Here is an 18839-nt window from a genome sequence, read left to right on the forward strand (position 1 = left end):
CAAAATAGCTTTATATAAATGGCTTTTTATTTTAAAATGAATGTTTTCATCAAATGAAACAAACGTCTGCAGGTTTGATACAATACTGATTTTCTTTTCACCCAAAGCTACATACATATTCAACACAAACTACATTGTAAACCGTGACAAGATAATCCGCAAGGCTGTCAAATATTTTTTATACTTCTCAAAAAATTGCGCAAAAGGTGAGCTACTACTCATTTTCGATTTTGTGTTTAGCATATTGGTACAGTGTATATGGTTTAATATCTATAATAACAAAATTCAATAAAATTTGGTGAAACAACGGGTATTTTCTTACAACAAAATGGTTCATGAAACTTTGACGAAGGATGAACTTCATGAAATCTGTGAAAAATGCCCCATAAACCAGATCAGTTTGTGTTTAGAAGGAATAAAATAAATCATGAATCAAAATTATTTTCTAATTGGGTTTAAAGCAAAAAGGAATATTTCTCTTCTGGTAAAACTACTATTTGATATACTGTTATACATTAACGACAGTAAAGTCTATTCAAGAAAATCCCTCTAGAATTACAAGTTTTTCTCATAAATAGCTCTGTAGCAACCACTAATGATAAAATGTCATTTAATGATAGAAATATCATTAAGTGTTGCAACCACAATGCTTATTGGGATAAATTATTGCATTAATAGTTGACCTGAGAATGCCAACTATTAATAAATAATTTACAAGATTACCATAAAGCATTGCTTTGCGTTTTATCATTAGCAGTTGCTACATAGCTCTTCATTTAAATCTAACAATTGTAAATAATACTAAACAGTTTACAGCCAAACAAATACCCAGTATAATACTGCAATTCACTTTAAATTACCTAATTTCTAAAAAAAAAAAAAAAAAAAAATATTTTAACAGTGGCCACGACTTAACACAATGGAGGGCAGTTTATAATTGCCTGAGGTTTGTGTGCTGTCTTCACTGGTTTATCTATGGAGGAAAATTCCTCATTTCAACACTCACTACCAAGAACAATAAAAAAATTAACTATTGTAAGAGAATGATAATTTAGCATGTCCAAACAAAGCTCTTCAAAATTTTAAACATTTTTCAAACCTCAACTTAAACTCCATACCATGAACACACACACAAAAAAAACAGGCTTATGAATTTTCATTAAAAAATTTCTTCTTAAGAAATACATTTTCTACATGTGTGTTTAAATCATTAAAACTTCTCATTGTTTATATAAAATGTTGGGAGAAAAAAAAAAACAAATAAATAGATACAGATGAAACTTTCTCATATGAATTTTATGCAAACTTATACAGTATGAATATTCCATCAATGAATATAACTCAAAAAATAGTTAATTTTATTTTAAACTCTTTGCATGAAATTCATTTGAGAAGTTTTCACTCACAAAGAAGTTGGATCAGAAAAAAAATAGCTTTATCTATAAGATAAAACTTGTACATGTAATTTCATGTACATAAATGAAACATAAAATTGTACATTACATGTCAATGTTCAATAAAAACACATTTCTATAAATACAGTACACATAACTGTCTATGTATAATTGATTTGTAAATATTGTATGGATAATGTTTAATGTGTACAGGTACTATAATGAAATGTTTCAAAATCTGAAACCCATTCGCTCATTTTTTTCCCCCAATTTCACAGAGTGGGAAATATAAAATATACAATATGGTACTATAATCTTTTGTCAAAACATTGTGCTAATCTTTATACAATTAGACAAAAAAGAAATGTATAACAACTACCATAGGTGTGGAATAGAATGTTTTGTGTATATTAAATCATATAACAATATTCTGCAGATAATTTATGTGGTATATAACAGATAACCTTAAAATAAACAGGTAAGAGCCTACATATCAAAAAGTTCAACAATGACATATTGCAACATTCAAAGTCAATTAAAATCTCACATAAAAAAGATCTTATGGTCATGCTAATATTTTGCTGGTTCAGTATCATTCTAATACTTCAAGATATGTAGTAGGAACTTTTCCCTTTTGGGACCCTCTTTCTGCCATCAACCAATCAGGGTCCATCCCTGGGGTTCTGTAAACTGTTATGAGCTGAAAATGAAGGAAATACAAAATGTAAAGATAATGCACTAAAACTCCATGGAACATTTTTAATATATGTTTTGGGAAAATTGCATGGAATATTTTGAAAGATGGGAAATTGGTTCTATACTGCTGGTTAGTTACCAGTTTTCTCCAGCTAAACATTCAATACTTATTAATGATTTTTCTTTTCATTTCATTATTTATTCTAAATCAAACGGAATTTCACTGCAAAATTAATTTCATTACCAGGTAATTCAATTTCAATCTGCATGAACAGCAGCATATACATAATAGCAGTGAACTTCAGCTGTATACAGTGAGTGTTGAAATAATTTTAATTAAAAAGATTTTGTATGAACAATATTTATCTAATCTAAAAAAAAAAAAGAAAAGAAGATAGAAAAGATAATCAATGAAAAATGATCTAGAGACTCTGAAAATGCACGATGCAAAAGATTTCATATAAAATCAAATAATGATAAAAGATTTTTATTTATCAGTATTAAACACAGAAATATCTTCAACTTTAAGTCACTGAAAAAAGGAAATATTGTTTCTCCCACTGCCACTTTATTTGTCTTCACTTCCTCACACTGTCTCTGTATCTCTAACAATAGAAAAATTAAGCACGCCTCTGATAAGGGGAGACCTGTGTTGTAATAATGAACAGACAAACTGACAGCTGGGCAAAGGGAGAAACAAGTCTTATATTATGTGCTAGTTGGTTTAATACCAGTTTTTCTCTGACAGGAGTTCCTTGACTTTAAATCATCAAAGGACTTATCAAAAGCCTTATTTTGTCATCTGACAAATAAAAACATTAAGGAACTGAAGTATGTGAAAAACAGGTAAACAACTAACAAAAGTTAAAGAATTTATATTTTTCTAGCTCTATAAAACCCTAAAACCACTTTAAGCATGCAACTTAAATTGCCAAAAAAAAAAAGATGTGTAAAATTTCTAGGAGTGATATCTTACTTCGTCAGCTAATAAGGTAAGTTCAGAGCTATCTGCAGCGTCATAGTCATACAGAACGCGGGCCTGTTTTTTCTCTATATTGGGTGTGGCCGCTATGACATTGATCTGGGGCGGTGCAGAGGGTTGCAGGGGGACAGAAGAGGGGATACTGGAGGATATACCTGCCCCCGAGGAGTTGGAGGAGCTGTTCCCGACACCCACAGCTTGAGAATAACTGAAACAAAACAACAGCAGTCAGACAAAGGGCACCAGAGTTCTACATCACTGGGGGGATTTTGGAAGAGCTCGCACTTATTTATGTACCAGTGGTAACATGAAAGTTATACATAAAGCATTAATTTTAATCTTAAACCTAAAACATAAGTATATAATCTTTCAGGTGGAAATAAAATTTTGCATTTTTAGTGAACTGATTTCAAATGTATGTCATTTTTACAAAAGAATTAATATTCCATAGTCAAGGTAATAATGAATTAAATAAATCATTAATAATCATGTTTTTGATTCTTCAATTGTTAAAAGAAGTTAGTGCATGACAAAAAAAATATTGTGTTAAACTTTAAACATGTGGGAGGGGTTACAATAATGACTAGGGAAGGGGAGGGAACTCTGTGTCTGACTGCAATAAGAACTGCCGAGTAACAGAGGAAATTCAGACTATCACATGCATACACTGAAAAGCATTAGCCAACATAAAGATCACTATAATTAATAATAAAAATAAATGGCTTTATAAAAAAATCCTTTAAAAATTACTTCCCAACTAACCAAAAGGTTTTCAGTACAAAAATCATGTAAATGCAAATGGCATTATTAACATGATCTTTGTATTGTTGGTAAAAAAAATAAATTAAAAAGTAGTTCTTCATTCAAAAGAATATCAATTATTAAAGACAGAATTTTTTTTTAAGTAAAGGAAAAAAAAGTTATGTTTTCAAAAAAATACAGAAAAATCATGCAGTGTACAGTGTGTAAGAAAAGTTACCTTCCAAGTTGGTGCTGCAAGTCAGATATATACTGTTGGCACTGAGCATAGTACGTTAACTGGGCCTCAATGAAATCATTTAAGCAGCGCAGATGATGGGCCTAAAAAATAGTTTAGATGTTTCTAAAATAATGAATTACAAATCAGTATATAAATACTTTAAATATTACAAGTATTAAAGCTTAGAAATTAAAACAGAATGAAATAAATTAATGATTTGCATCCCTATGCATGAAACAGTAGTTTTTTCAAATATAAATCATTTAATATCATTTAATGTAATATTGATAAGGTTTTTAAAAACATCATGGATATAAACTTGTTTGGGAATATACAGATCTTTTTAAAAGTAGTCTTAATTATTGAGTACCTAAGCAAAAGAAAACCTTTATAAGTATGGACTGGAGCATTTGAATCTATTGGGTCAGCAATTGTCCCAATGGTGTCTCCTACTCTTGTTTTTGAACTAATTGGGACTAAATGTGACTTATTTTAAACATTTCTAACATTTGTGTTCTCTGCTTTTGGAGGGGTGTCATAAAACTGAACTGACGTACATGAGCGCTGCTGACTCCCTCCAACAGTAATCGTGTTATCTCTGCTTGTCTGTCGAACTCCGCCTGGGCCACTCGCAATTCTGCCTCGGCCTACAAAAAGAGACAGTGAGAAAGTTCTGTAATGCAATTAATACAAAACAAAAAAGAAACAATAAGCCTTCTAGTCCTCTCATCAGCCAAATCAACAGTGCAGTGACATTAAAGAGTCATCATCAGAAACAACAATCTTATAGCAATTACACCACAGGAAATGGAATCTTGTTAAATTTATCTAAGGTAATACCAACAGCTCATAAACTCAGAATATTGATTTGTCTATACAGAGATATGTGCCAGGGCCTATATCATACGGTTCCTTATGATTCAGTCCATTTCCTGGAAGTTTAGGAATACCTAGACAACTTTTAATTTTTAGCTCCATTAGTATTATTCATCCATAACACTGATGTTAATTTATTGTCACTACCTAACGGTAGGATTGTTTATTGTATCTCTTGTACTTTTGGTTCACTTAGCCATTAACTTTTCTAGAGCAAAACTTCATGATTCTCCACGATTTCTTCATTATTACAATTTTGCTAGTATTGTAAGATATGTTGTAAATAGAAATGGTTGATTGAAAACAACACAGGAATAACCAAATTTACTGTAGCATTAATGAATTTAAAGGTACTTGGACACAGATTTGAAGTTCATTTTTTCTCTATAATATTATACAATTATGGACTCTTTAGAATGGAGACATCACCGATTATCAGGTCTGAGTAGGGTTGTCATCCGAGGGCGCTTGCGCCCGGGGGTCACAACCCTACTCAGACCTGATAATTGGTGATGTCTCCCTTCTAAACAGTCAATAATAGTTTTATTATCCTGAAGAATATACAATTATCAATTAGATAGAGTTGAAAATAGTAATCAAACCTCTTATTTTCTTCTACTCTGCTCCGATTCCATACTTTCAAAATATGTCAACAGACAACTTTGACGTCATCGTTAGAATTTATTGTTTACCGATCCCGCATATTTGGCCATTGTACTTTTAAATAGGAATGCTTACAGTTGATTGAAAACAACACAGGAATAACCTTATATAAATGTACATTTATGTTATTAAAATTTTTAGCATTAATGAACTTTTTAAGGAGAGAGCTATCGAAAGCAAAACAAACACACAATATATTGTCAGTCCGTGCAGTTGTGGTGAGCAGACTTTGGCGTTTAAACGCACCCGGTGAATTGTAAACATTAAACAATAACAGGCTCTTGCCTTGTTTACAAAAAACTGTGTACATAACACGAGTGTGCCGATTTCTAAACTTTTTGTGAATAAAATTATGCATTCAAACCCGCCAAAAAATATTAAAAAAAAGATTTTTGTGTGAAATAAAAACCTGAAATTTTACAGAAAAAAATAAGCAATTGCATCTCTAAAATGAACACTGAAAGAAAGGGGAAAAAAGAGATGGCAAGATTCATAATTAGATTAGAGAGGCATCCATCAAAGATGAGATCCTTCACCTCATGCATGTATCCCCCTAATGACAAATATCATCTACACAAATGTTTATATATATGTTTACAATACAAAAGCTTTAGTAAATGAATTGAAAAAAAAATACAGTTGTGTGTATGGGTAAGTGCATTGTACATATTAAGACAGAGGAATGGAATGGCTGAATGTAAAGCACTTTTTTTATTAACAAATAAAAACATGCATATTTCTTACTCGAGCCACTGCATCATCCTGGATTAGCATGTAAATAAACACACAACAGATTAATCAATGCAGTATTTTACATACAGGTTACATGTTTATCTTGAATGTATTTTCTGGGATTCATGGTGAATTTTTATCATGAAATAGTAATCAAAATTGGCAACCATGCAGATCTTTAATTTTTCTTTTCCTACTGTATCAAATAGACCAATCCTTCTTTTCTTAAAAAAAAAATCTCTTTCATCTACTTTAGGGGAGGGGATGGGGGAAGGGGTGGCAAACCCTGAAATTGTTACCACTGTCATATATGTCTCTAAATCAAAATTTTCAAAGCAAATGAAGAATATTTCTAGTATCAAATTAACTGAAGTAAATATTACTACAGTTAACGTTTTTGTCTTATACAGTAAACAAAAATCTGCAGTCCCCAAACACTTGTAATTTAATGTATTTAGTTAACTTTCAACTACAAAGTACCTAACAAGATCTGGATACCAGCTGTACAGACCGACACACAAACACTTTGATTCTAGTATGAAATAGGACCCTGATTTAAATGATAGGAATAAAATACAATTTCACATGAGGATATCATTATTTCAAACATTTTTCACCATTTCATGCAGACATGCATTATAATAATAACACACAGGTAAACAGTTGATACAATCACACAACTACCAGATTAAGCATCATTAGCATTAGCAAATTTAAAAAAAAAATTTTTACAATAAATATATACCAATATTATTTTTATATCAAACAATTTTAAACAATCTTTAGAATTTCAAAGAAATTCGTCACAAGAGAATATTACAAGGACTGTGAAACCAATGCAATTTATGGACGTCAAATGTCATTCAATTAATAATTTATTTCAGGACCATTTTGTTTTTAATAGATTTTTTTACCCCCCCTCTTGTAAAAACAGTATTTCAAGATCATAGCCCCTACACATAACTATGATCTTGAATAATATGCTAAAAAATTATAAGTTCATTATTATTTCTAATATAACATCAAACAACTAATACATGTATCCTCGAATAGTCAAATGATTTCACAGAGTGTAATAATTGTAGATGAGATTCGGGACTGTAAAACTACTGTGCAGCACTGAGACATAAATTGACAATTCACAAAAATATAATTAGAAGTAAATGATAATTACAAGGTGAAACCTGACAGGGTTTTCTTCCTGGAAGCATTAATGAACAAATACAATATTAACAAAAGTCCGCCCCTGTCAATTTTGTATTTTATTTTTCAAAACTTCAGAAAGATACTACATGTGTAAAATGTACTCATTTAATGTTTTATATACATTATCTTTAAAAACTTAGTTAATAAAAATGAAAAGAAAAACTACATAGTTATCGTTTGAAATCAATGCCAACAAAATTATATTTTTTTTAAATCTTACGTTCGCAATTTCATGTGCCTTGATCTATTTTATCTCATATAGATAGTATCAAAAGGTAGTTTCATAAACAGACACATAGACAAAAACAATGACTCTTGATCTGTGATTTTTGCTGCAGAACTACAGTAATACCAAGTCATGCAATTTACATTTTAAAGAATTTTTAAAACCCCAAAACTGACCAAAGAAAGATAACTGGGAAAATTTTGCATGAAAGACATTCTTTTTCAAAACAGATACTCATATTTTAATAGGAAACAGAAGTGGTATGATTTAGTCCCCCAAGAAAATAAAATAAAATGCTGGAAGAAATTTAGCAACAGAAGTACTATGAATTGGGCTTAATAACAAAATAAATCACCAACATTACAGACAAAGTGACAACACAATACACTGACCTCGACCATCATCAACACATTCTGGGAGGAATTCTGAGAGGACTGCAACATTATAAACACAGTTATAATAAAGTCACATGATCGTCATGTGACTGGGACATTCTTAAACATCCTTATATATCATATTTTTTTTTGTTCCTTTATAATTTCTATACACTATTCTTTGTATATCAAACAACATAATTTTAGAATATCAATACAATTGTATCTGAAAGCTACACATGTACATTTTAATACTAGTATTTGTGGTATACAGAGAATTCACATGCTAACAGAATTTACTATCATATGCTTTGACTCACATGTAGGCTTCTGAATTTCCTATTCTGTTGACAATGTACCAAAACAAAATTTACCCTACATCTGATTGACAATGTGTTGTGCAGCTACATGTAGCATATTTCATTTTTTTTTTTCAAGTCTACCCTGGATTTGGAGCAAACCTCTTCTGAGAAATGGCCCTCTATCTTGATTAGACTAATATGCACATTACAAGAAAAGCAACAGCATTCTATTCTGAAAATTTCCCCCCAAAATCAAACTAACGAATATAATTAACAACAGATAATCAATTTATATGATTTTCATCATTTAAACTACTGATTCCCATGATTTAATAACTTCTTAATTCTTTTATTTCTTAAAAAAATCTCCGATATTATTAAAGTACTTATACAACAAACAACAATTCTCCCTGAGTTTTATATCTTATCGGTAATAAAACAAGTTGTTCTGTCTATGATAGAGAGTAATCCCCCCCCCCCCCCCAAAAAAAAAAACTCCCATCATCAACCAAACCTAGTACACATGTACTAAATAACAGATGTACATTTACTTCAACGAAGACTTTGTGCCTAGCTTTAACCTGAAGTAGCACTGAAGCAGTACAACATTAGTCTTATCAACTTCTTCATTACACCACAATTACTTGATGAACAAAATAATCTAACCCATGAGTATTAGGAACACATAATACAGTTCAAATGCAATATGTTTGTTGTTCAAACAACGTGGAGTTGTTAGGATTTTAGCATGTCAATGTATTAAAAGTAGCCCATTTCCTTCAATATAATTTCCCCCGTTCTTTACCTGTGGTTGTGATGAGGACTTTGCTTTACGGAGCTTGTTCTTGGATGCATCCAAGTCTAATCGTTTTGTCTCCAGAATTTTCTTCTCTTTCTGTAAAATAAGAAATAATTAAAAGTATTCAAAATCCCTACTGAAATTTATTTTTTGAAGTAAGTTACTATCGATTCATTCTTTGCCTTTCTCTTTTCTTTCAAAACTACCGGTACAATGTAATAACATGAATAAGATTCACTTTCATGGACTGACAACTTTTACTACTCAAGTTTTATTTGTTTACATGAGCTAACTAACCCTACAAGTGTAAACAATAGAATTGAAGAACATCATAAAGAAATATTTACAACCATAACTTAAGCATCAACTTTTTAAACTATTTGCCCACCATCTTATAGAAGTTGTCAGAAATGTATAGATTTACTTGAAAAGATGGATGCAATATTAAAAGCTTGGAAAAACCCCTGTGAAACTTGATTCTTTCACTAATTGTCTGTCTTTCATTATGAGATCTTAAAAATTCATGAGGAAAGATAAAACTTATCATCTTTCTTTTGTCATTTAGGAATTCAATTCATGTTTGACCTTAGATATCTTATAAAAGAAACACAACATCTGGTGTTATGTTCGCTTGTTCAGAGAAATCAATCTGTGATATACATGTCTGGACTACTAATATTATGGCACAAGTTTGACAAGACCAGTGTCGTCAAAGGAAATAGGGAGACTCTCATTGATTAGGAGTCTCATACGTATTGATGTTTAGATAATGATTTGGTCCACAAAATAACTCTCTTGTACATGAATACCAGTAGTGAAATACCATACCATTTTGTTGACTTTGAACTCTACAGAGTAATAAACTAGAGTAATCCATACCTGATTGACAACCTATTATAACCCAATATATCAAATACAGTAAGACTTAAGTAATTAGGATGTTGTATATTCTAATTTTTTTTTCTAATACACTGTAAACTTCAGTACTCTTGCAGCACAGGTGAATTCAATTGTTTGAAATAATGTCTAATCATGAATGTTGAGTCTAATCTAGCAAATTTCATAGGACCCAGTAATGTCTGGATTTAGTTTTACTGTAGAACATCCATAGATGTACCAGTCAGTATGAACAGATACTGAAAATGATTTGGAAGTAACGCTACATGTGTAAGCATTTAGCAGTCAGGTATTTTCTCTAAAATGCTTTTAAAATTAATTTTCTGAAATGAATGTTTAATATATGGCATAGGGCCTTTTTTTCTTCAATGATATATCTAGAAAATGCATCTTTAATTCTCATTTAAAAAATGCTTTTACAATAATAAAACATATACTACTGAATTGTCATGAATGATTTGAAAAGGGTTCATGGAAAAATGGATTGGCCGTCATTTTCCCACCATTCATGACATGGCTTTGTAAATCAATACTGCACAAAATACCCTTGAGTGACAGATTTCCCTGCTAATGAGCCCATATTGGATTTGGCTTCTTCAACAGACTCCTCTTAACAAAAGAGCCAATTGCTGCTTTATAGGCAGGAGAAACTCAGTCAAATTCAACATTCATGTTATTTTTCCCATTCCAATACTCTATATAAACCAACTGCTTTGCATCAATACTTTGGGTCTTTAATCAATAAATTAATCAAACACTTTGGAATGCTTTTGTGGTAAGACTGCATTTATCTATTATAGGGAGAGAAATATAGAAAAAAAAGTGCATTATTTATACTGTGGAATCGCATACATGATCAATTAAATTTGCATGAGCTTCCTGACCTGGGATGCTAATGTTACATACACTAAGGGAATCTTTATATTACTTTATTGTAAAACTGGCTCATTAAGTGGTGGAAGAATTTTGAAGGTATTGAATAAATATATGCAGTCTATTTCAGTCATGTGAACTAACAAAAATTTCATAATTTTAAGCTTTCTTTCACTTACAAAAATTACCTTACATAGAAGACCAAGCAATATACAACACCTCCACATGATGATTTACCTGTATAGTTTTCATGTCCCCCTCCAAAAAATTGTGAAGAGGTTGTAAGAAATTGTTAGCTGTGGCTTGTATAAATTCTCTCTCTGCATTCCCTATCCTTAGCTGGGCTTGACCGGTCTTAACTAGGGCATTACCTGTAAAAAAAAATAATAGTCTGTATTATATCTGCAACGTGTCTCAATTGCAAACTTTAAAGTTTCAAACTATTTTAAGACTGCGAAATTTATTAAAACATTCTTTTTAGAGAACTCCTTTTTTTGTCCCCTGCTTTGGCGAAAGCAGGGGGACACGAAAGTTCATTCGCCTGTCTGTCTCTCCATCTGTCACAAAAACTTTAACCTTGGTCATAACTTTGAATGAGAAGAGATAGGGCTTTCATATCTCACAAGTACATTACCTGTGACAAGACCTTTCCAAAATACTATGGTTTTTGACCCTGTGACCTTGACCTTGAAGTTTGATCTTCTTTTCAAAAAACAAAAAAACAAAAAAAAAACAACATTATTTGATTTACATGTATCTAAATTGGTTATAACTTTTGAAAGAGAAAAGATAGGACTTTCATATTACTGATGTATATATTACCTGTGATTGGACCTTTCTAAATATACAATAATTAATTCTTTTGACCTCAAAGCCTTGACCTTGAAATTTGACCTACTTTTCAAAAATGTTATCTTTTGATTGAGAAGAGATATGGCTTTCATGTTTGACATGTGCCTTAATTAGATCTGTGACAATATCTTTCCAAGAATGCTATGATTTTTAACCTCTTGACCTTGACCTCCATGTTTCACCTAATTTTCAAAAATTCAAGTTTGGTAAATATTTTACAATATTAGCATATCCATTGCTCTCTCCCACTATGAACATGTAGTCATCAACTACATTCATATGACTATAGACGCAACTGCTTCTATTATGAGTGCAATAGCTCCTTCACACTCGTGTAGTGCAATGTCTACTACATCTCTTATGTGTGTTGAGAAGTATATATATGAAATGTTTCGTAAAAAAAATAAATATAAGTTTTTAATAATAATTTTTGGAAAAAAAATAAATTCAGAACAATTTAAAATCGCTGATTTATATCTTTAAAATTTTAATTTTGGTCAATGTATTTAATTGTATAATAAAATTTTATAAAAATTGAAGAAAATTGCCAAATATATATTTTTTCTTATCATATTTTCGTATATTTGTACAAAGAACGATAACTCTTCACACTAGGGTGATAAAACATTCAGAAAAAGCTAAATTTCTTTAATTTAATAGTATGTCTGTTTCAAGAATGGTTTCAGCTCTTAAAAATAAATAGAAAAAATCATATAGAAAAGCATTCTGGAGTTATAATGATTATTAAAGCATTCTCTTTTTTCATCAATTAAATCATTGATTTTTGTCAGAGGGTTTCAGTAACGTTGATCGATGACGTCACGTCTGCATCAAAACAAAAATTAAGAGAATGTGACGACAGTGCAGCTTGTATCCAGATAACTGTGTTTTAAAAGAGGCTAATACTTTATAAATTGTTTGTGCTTTATTAGAGAAAAGGTGCAATGATCAGGTATACTAATTTTAAAGCCGTGTGTTTTCTTTACTGAAGACGACAAGCCACATCCTTAAAAGGATTTCCTCTGATGTCAAAGTGCAAATATTTAAACAACGATTATTAAGTGAAGATGGCATTATGAATAGCAATAGTTAATAGCTAGCGCGCATCATGGAATATGCCAGCAGAGCAATTGCTATTCATAACGCCATGTTCACTAAATAACGTTGGTTATTTCTTAAATAACCTATGATAGACACTAGAGAGTCCATACTTGACACAATATGCCACAATGGCATCCAATCCACTATTAAAGACACTGAAAGCAGGGGACAAGGATTCTTTGAATTTGCTTGTCTAACATTATGGTATAAAAGCATGTGTGATTTTCAGCACAGTTAATATCTTTTTAATTGCGAAATATATCACAATACACAATTTCTGGCAATATCCATCCCTATCAATAAATAATGTGTAATCTAACCTTTCATGAAAAAATGACCTTTTGACCTCATTATTAATCAGAACCTTTTACATTCATTGGGTGCTAAGCCTGCTATTTACTTATCATCATACATCTTCATTTATAAGAAGAGATGATAGAAGCAGGATAGCAGACAGGATCCAATGATTTTCTGTCTGATACAGGCCCAGTATATATGTGTTAACATTCCAGATGGAGCTAGGGACCTGTCAGCGAGACAGACATCAAACAGCACCTGAGTAAATATTAAGTAGTCACACCATTTTACTCAGACAATAAACTTCTTATTATTTATTAATATATTGTACTTCATTGTTTGTCAAGTCCTTATCAATAATAGACTTACAAATTAAATTTATCTTTTTCTCAAAAGCATCCAGCAAAAAGAATAAAACTTTAACATGTTTAAATGGAAAATTCATATGGGCCTTGCAGTATCTTCAAGACATTGATGTCAACCTTATGATCTTTGAGCAAATGGCAAAAGTAACTATATGAGTGGTAATATACCATTCTGAACTTGACCTTGACTTTGATATTGCATCAGAATGGTCATGTAAAGAAAACTGATTTTTACACTAACTTTAAAATTTGATCTTTAATCCATAAATCCATAAGTGCTCTTTCTCAAACAATCTCAACCCATTTGCATGTACACAAAATGATTAGTTACATTCATTAGCTCCATTGACCTTGACCTTTGTTGAAGTAACCCCAAATATTAAACATTTATCAATTTATATTTCTTGTGCTTACAATATCTCATCTGCAAGGGACAAAAAATACTGGATAATGGAATCTTAAGACCTTAATTAATGATTTTGATACATTAGTATTTCTCAATCATCCACATTCTAAATTCTATACATGATTTAAAAAAAAGTGCATTAATTTTTAAAGCAGAGCACTGTATTGAAAATTAGATCTATATGGGTAGCTGAAGCAGAGTTAAGTAAATGAGACATGTTAATAAAAGATATATACCCTAGCCAGAGAAAGTGAGACTAAAATAATTCAAAAGATTGTATGATGTTAGCTAAAATTTTGAAATGAACGACGTACAGAGCAGCACTCTAAGTCAGTATCATGTAATGACCCGAGTACAATAAATACTGTGTAGGAAAAGTATTCACTTCCTCTTTCCAGCACGTCAGCATTCATGTCAATTTTAATCTAATTAAAATCAAAGTCTTGTATAATGGCTTTAACAGAGAATGACTGTATTCCTACTAAGAATTAACTTCAATTTTTGACCTAAAAGAGGAAGGTTTTGCCTCACTAAATGGTAACATATACACACTGATCTCCTTTGGGCTGACTTACCGTAAGTTGTGCCAGGACCGAAGTCATTGCCCCCGTCCACTAACACATGTCCTAACACCTCATGGTGGTTCACTCGGTCTCGCTTCTTTTTGTCTAATTTTTCATACACAAATTCTTCCAATCGTATATCTGGTGAAAAAAATTCAGGGAAATATTAGAGTCAAATTTCCTTTAAGTTTCTTCTATTTTGAAAATGTTTAACGAATGATAAAAAAATACTTTTATGTTTAAGTAAGTTTAGTGTGTATTATTAATTTAATACAAGTTGTACATCAGGATCTGCATTGCTCACAGAAATCTTATCATTTCCCTTATGCTTATCATACCAAACAAACTGATTCTCAAATGACAAATTATCAAAAACTAACACATGAATAAATATGACTGCAGGGCTCTACAGAACTTTATACTTTTGGATATATACTGTATGTGTACATGATTGCCTCTTCAAATTTTAGCGCAATCAGTGGTTATGCAGTTGTTAGCTCAATCATGAATTAGCGCTACACATGTATGTGCCATATTATATTGTATTTGTAAAAGATTTCTTAGCGGTATTCATGAATTAGTTTATCACTGTCTGTGCCAAAGCCGCTAAAAAATGAAGCCTGCTTTTTTAAGTACACATATAGTATTGAAGATTAAGTGTGGAAACAATTGATCAGAACAAAGAAAATGAGTAACAATTGAATATTGATCCTTTCTTACTTGGGTTGGGTTGTAACACACATTCTGTCTGTTTAAGGATTTTTTCTGTCCATAATTTGGTTTTATCAGCCCTCTGGAGGAGATTTTCAAAGTGTGCATCCAGCTCTGTTTTCTCTGCAGATCCTAACTTTTCCTCTGTGAACTAAATAAATAAGAAATCAAAAAAAAGTTATTTTCATTAATATGAAAAATAAATGAATTCCAAGCAAGCCATATTTGGAATGATTTTTTTTTATAAAGTCTAACCTTGCATCTAAGACCATCACTGTGTCATATTACTCATAATCCATAATTTATCTAAATTACTGCAAAATTAACTACTGGTAAAATGATGTGTAAAACAACATTCTTACATCCTCATTGAATTATGTTGAAACCAAAGAGAAAGAAACAAATGCTTAAAATAAATCACAGCGAAAGGGGCGGGGTGGTTATTACTGTTTCTATGCAAATTGATCAGGGAGTGTTTTAAGAGCAAACTGAATTCAATTTCAACAACCCCAGTAAGAAATATGCAAGATCCTGTGTCTCATGAATAGAGTTGAAACGATACACGTCCTTCACAATTCGATACGTATCGTAAAATTTGGTCTCGGTTCGGTTATTTTCAATACGATACATTTTGATAGAAGGAAACAAATTCAACTGTTGTTTTATGCTTCCTTTTCTTATCTAGACAAATAATTTATGAGCAAAATGGATAGAAGAAATCAATTTTATTAATTTGACTGTTAAAAATTATTTTTCAAACTTATATATATCCTTATGCCAAACTCGAAGGAATGACGATCTTAACCGAAAAACGAACTGAATCGAAAATAGAGATTTTGTACAGTGTATCGAACCGAGAAAAAATACTGCGGTGTACCGATGCCGCGGTGAACCGTTTCACTCCTACTCATGAACATTAACATTTTTGAACTATAGTACAACAAATTTAGGTTCCAAGATGTTAGACTACATCTGTCTTCATAATATGCAAAATCTGTAGTAGCAAGATTTGACTATGAATTGAATGAATATTTTATGTAGATCTAAAAGAGGATAAGATGCATTGACTGAGAAGATTAGGCCTACTGGTAATAATTTTCTGTGATAAATTTGATATTAGCCAATCCTTTTAAAAGTACATTTTGAATCTTCAAGTGACACAAACTTTAACATGCAGCTGCAGTCACAGAAAATCAACATGCTAATGAACCTTGATGGAAGTCACTTAAAATGACCTAAAGGCAAACATTCCCACATGAGTCATGTCTTCATTATGCACTAAGGTAGTGGATGGTATTAGTGAATCAATCATATTTGCTGACAATTAATACATGTATCAAATATTTAAGTATCAGTTTTTCTTCATTTTCAAATCCATATATATCCATTAGAGTAAGAGTAAAATAATGACATTTCTTTAAAATAATTTTAATAAAAATCATATCTGAATGATTGAAAATATGTACAGAACTAAATATAAATGAAGATAGTAAAGAGATTATTTCATTGTATTAAAATTCATTTTCTTTTCAGGATTCTCATGAAATTAAGTGAACAAAAATGTTTCTCATCTCAGATTTGATTTGTCTAACCACCATGGTTTTGTGTATTCTATCCATAAAATACAACATTCAATACGCATGTACTATGATACTATCACAAACTTACAGGTATATAGTCAGGATAATACCGAAAAGTCTAGTCTGCCATGCATTAAGTGCAATAGGTGCATTTTTATTTTCAAAAAAGCCATGTAAAAAGTGTGATACCTTGTACACTGTACATGTACAATTATTGACTTTTGATGAGTCCACTCATGACTATACAAAGACATCCTGATAGTCAAGTATTGGATGACCAAGCCTGATGGAATTTTTACATTTCTGACACTTTTATTCTATGTCTCTAACAAATATACAGTATAAACATGATAAAGTTAAATTTTTAATATTAATGTGAAGTTTAACATAACAAAATAGTTTTATTTTATTCAACAGTTTAAAATTGTTTAAAAGTGGATGCAATATGTCACAAAAAGCAGAGCATCCCCTCACAAAGTGCATCTAGATCTATAAATCAAGACAGCATTTGACATTGATTCCAATGCAAATTTTGCCACTTCCGTTTCACACACAGACAGACAAACACACACACACAAACACAAAGCGCATTACAGTACAAAATCATATCCAATTCTGTTGAGAGAACATCATTATAACAAGAGGACCAACGGCATTAAAGGTCACCTGAGTATAACGTTACAACTTTCCAACAAACGAATTTAGTTCAGAGACCATGAAATTCACAATTTTGAAAGAGGCATAATTGTTTTTCATAACTATACACTTAGCATGCTTACTTTGCTTATTTAATACCCAGAGGTAGATCAAAGTATCAAAGAGAAAATGCATTTCCACATTATAACCACCAGTTGTGCACTAACCCCACAGGAACCAATGACTCTGGGGTCACATTTTTTCAAAATTTTGGAAATTATATCATAATTTTTTTTTTCAACATAAATGGTTGATTTATACCAAAGAGCAGATTTAAAAGCGTGAATTTATTTTCAGACTATGAAAGAAAACATGTTTTTTATTAACCAAATCGATTTTTATTTTACGTATGCAAAACAGCAAATAGGAAGTTAGGAACCCACACAGAATATATCATTTTTCTCTTCAATGCAACTATGGTGTGTGACATCAGTCCTACCCAATTACTGACCAACAAATCTAGACCCTGAATCACAGTAAAGTCATAACTTTGAAAGTCATAAGTCTGTAAGATTTTTGGTATTAATGAAAACATAAACTTTCATGGAATTTCATTCGTTGAATCTCAAATCATAAGGGAAATGAAAATTTATGGACAGCAAAGTATACTTCTCAGAAATCCGAAGACAAAAAGATGGAGAATTTTTTTTTTACAAAATAATGAAAGAGAAATTGTCAATGTTCTTCACAAATACAGCTTTGCTTAAGCACATTTACTTCAAAAGGATCATACATGGTTGTTTGCCCATAATAAAATGTAGGAATCTGAAATTGAGTCAACAAGTCTGGATATTGAATGGCAATGACTAAGGATCAGTGATACATTACTTCTGAAAACAACTACTGAGAAAAACTGTACCGAGAACCTAAACACTCACTTGACCCCTTTACTGTCAATGTCATTCTAATTCTCAAATATAATAGCCTAGTTTTCGTTTTTAATTAGTATCATGCAGGACGCCATAAATATCATTTGAGGCCCACACCTAAAACAACGTTGCTTCAAACGTCGGAAAAGACACTTGTAAAAAAGAAAGTCACAAGTTCTAAGTTAGGGGCGTGGGAAATCATTAAATTTTTACCCGAATCCGGAATCAAAAGTATACAAGTTAGATGCAGTTGTATCGTAGATTACCTGGACTGCACGATTAAAAACCGTCGAAGCATCAGACACAAATTTCTTCATCTTGAATAGTCCTGTATTTGCATCCATAATATGATCGATTTGGCTGACAGACAAATGCTTCCGGTTAATTCGCAGTGAATATT

The 18839-nt window shown here is 31.2% G+C and overlaps 1 protein-coding gene across 4 annotated transcripts; it reads right to left on the reverse strand.

Annotated features, from left to right (window-relative positions):
- Positions 1-5: 5 nt before the first annotated feature.
- LOC134283287 (endophilin-B1-like) lies at positions 6-18816 on the reverse strand. Of its 4 annotated transcripts, XM_062765734.1 has the most exons (12): positions 18706-18816; positions 15304-15445; positions 14596-14724; positions 11237-11370; positions 9236-9325; positions 8147-8188; positions 7497-7523; positions 6335-6352; positions 4609-4698; positions 4052-4152; positions 3067-3280; positions 6-2094 (listed from the first exon to the last, which is right to left on the reverse strand). In XM_062765734.1, exons 1-12 carry the CDS (start codon positions 18781-18783, stop codon positions 1987-1989), a joined length of 1173 nt encoding a protein of 390 aa, XP_062621718.1. In that variant the 5' UTR covers positions 18784-18816; the 3' UTR covers positions 6-1986. The 4 variants fall into 4 exon arrangements, with proteins under 4 accessions (XP_062621718.1, XP_062621719.1, XP_062621720.1 ...); XM_062765735.1 differs by lacking the exon at positions 7497-7523; XM_062765736.1 differs by lacking the exons at positions 7497-7523; positions 8147-8188.
- Between the last annotated feature and the right edge of the window lie 23 nt (positions 18817-18839).

The sequence above is a fragment of the Saccostrea cucullata genome, unplaced genomic scaffold (assembly GCF_032062105.1).
Source record: "Saccostrea cucullata isolate Sc308-1 unplaced genomic scaffold, CSIRO_AGI_Scuc_v1 ctg48, whole genome shotgun sequence".
Lineage (NCBI taxonomy): Eukaryota > Metazoa > Mollusca > Bivalvia > Ostreida > Ostreidae > Saccostrea > Saccostrea cuccullata.

Coding starts and splice junctions, on each gene's coding strand:
- LOC134283287 (XM_062765734.1), bottom strand. CDS start 18,783: ATGGATGCAAATACAGGACTATTCAAGATGAAGAAATTTGTGTCTGAT. Junction 15,446..18,705: donor TTTTTAATCGTGCAGTCCAG/GTAATCTACGAT, acceptor TTATTTATTTAG/TTCACAGAGGAAAAGTTAGG. Junction 14,725..15,303: donor TGTGTTACAACCCAACCCAA/GTAAGAAAGGAT, acceptor TTTTTTCACCAG/ATATACGATTGGAAGAATTT.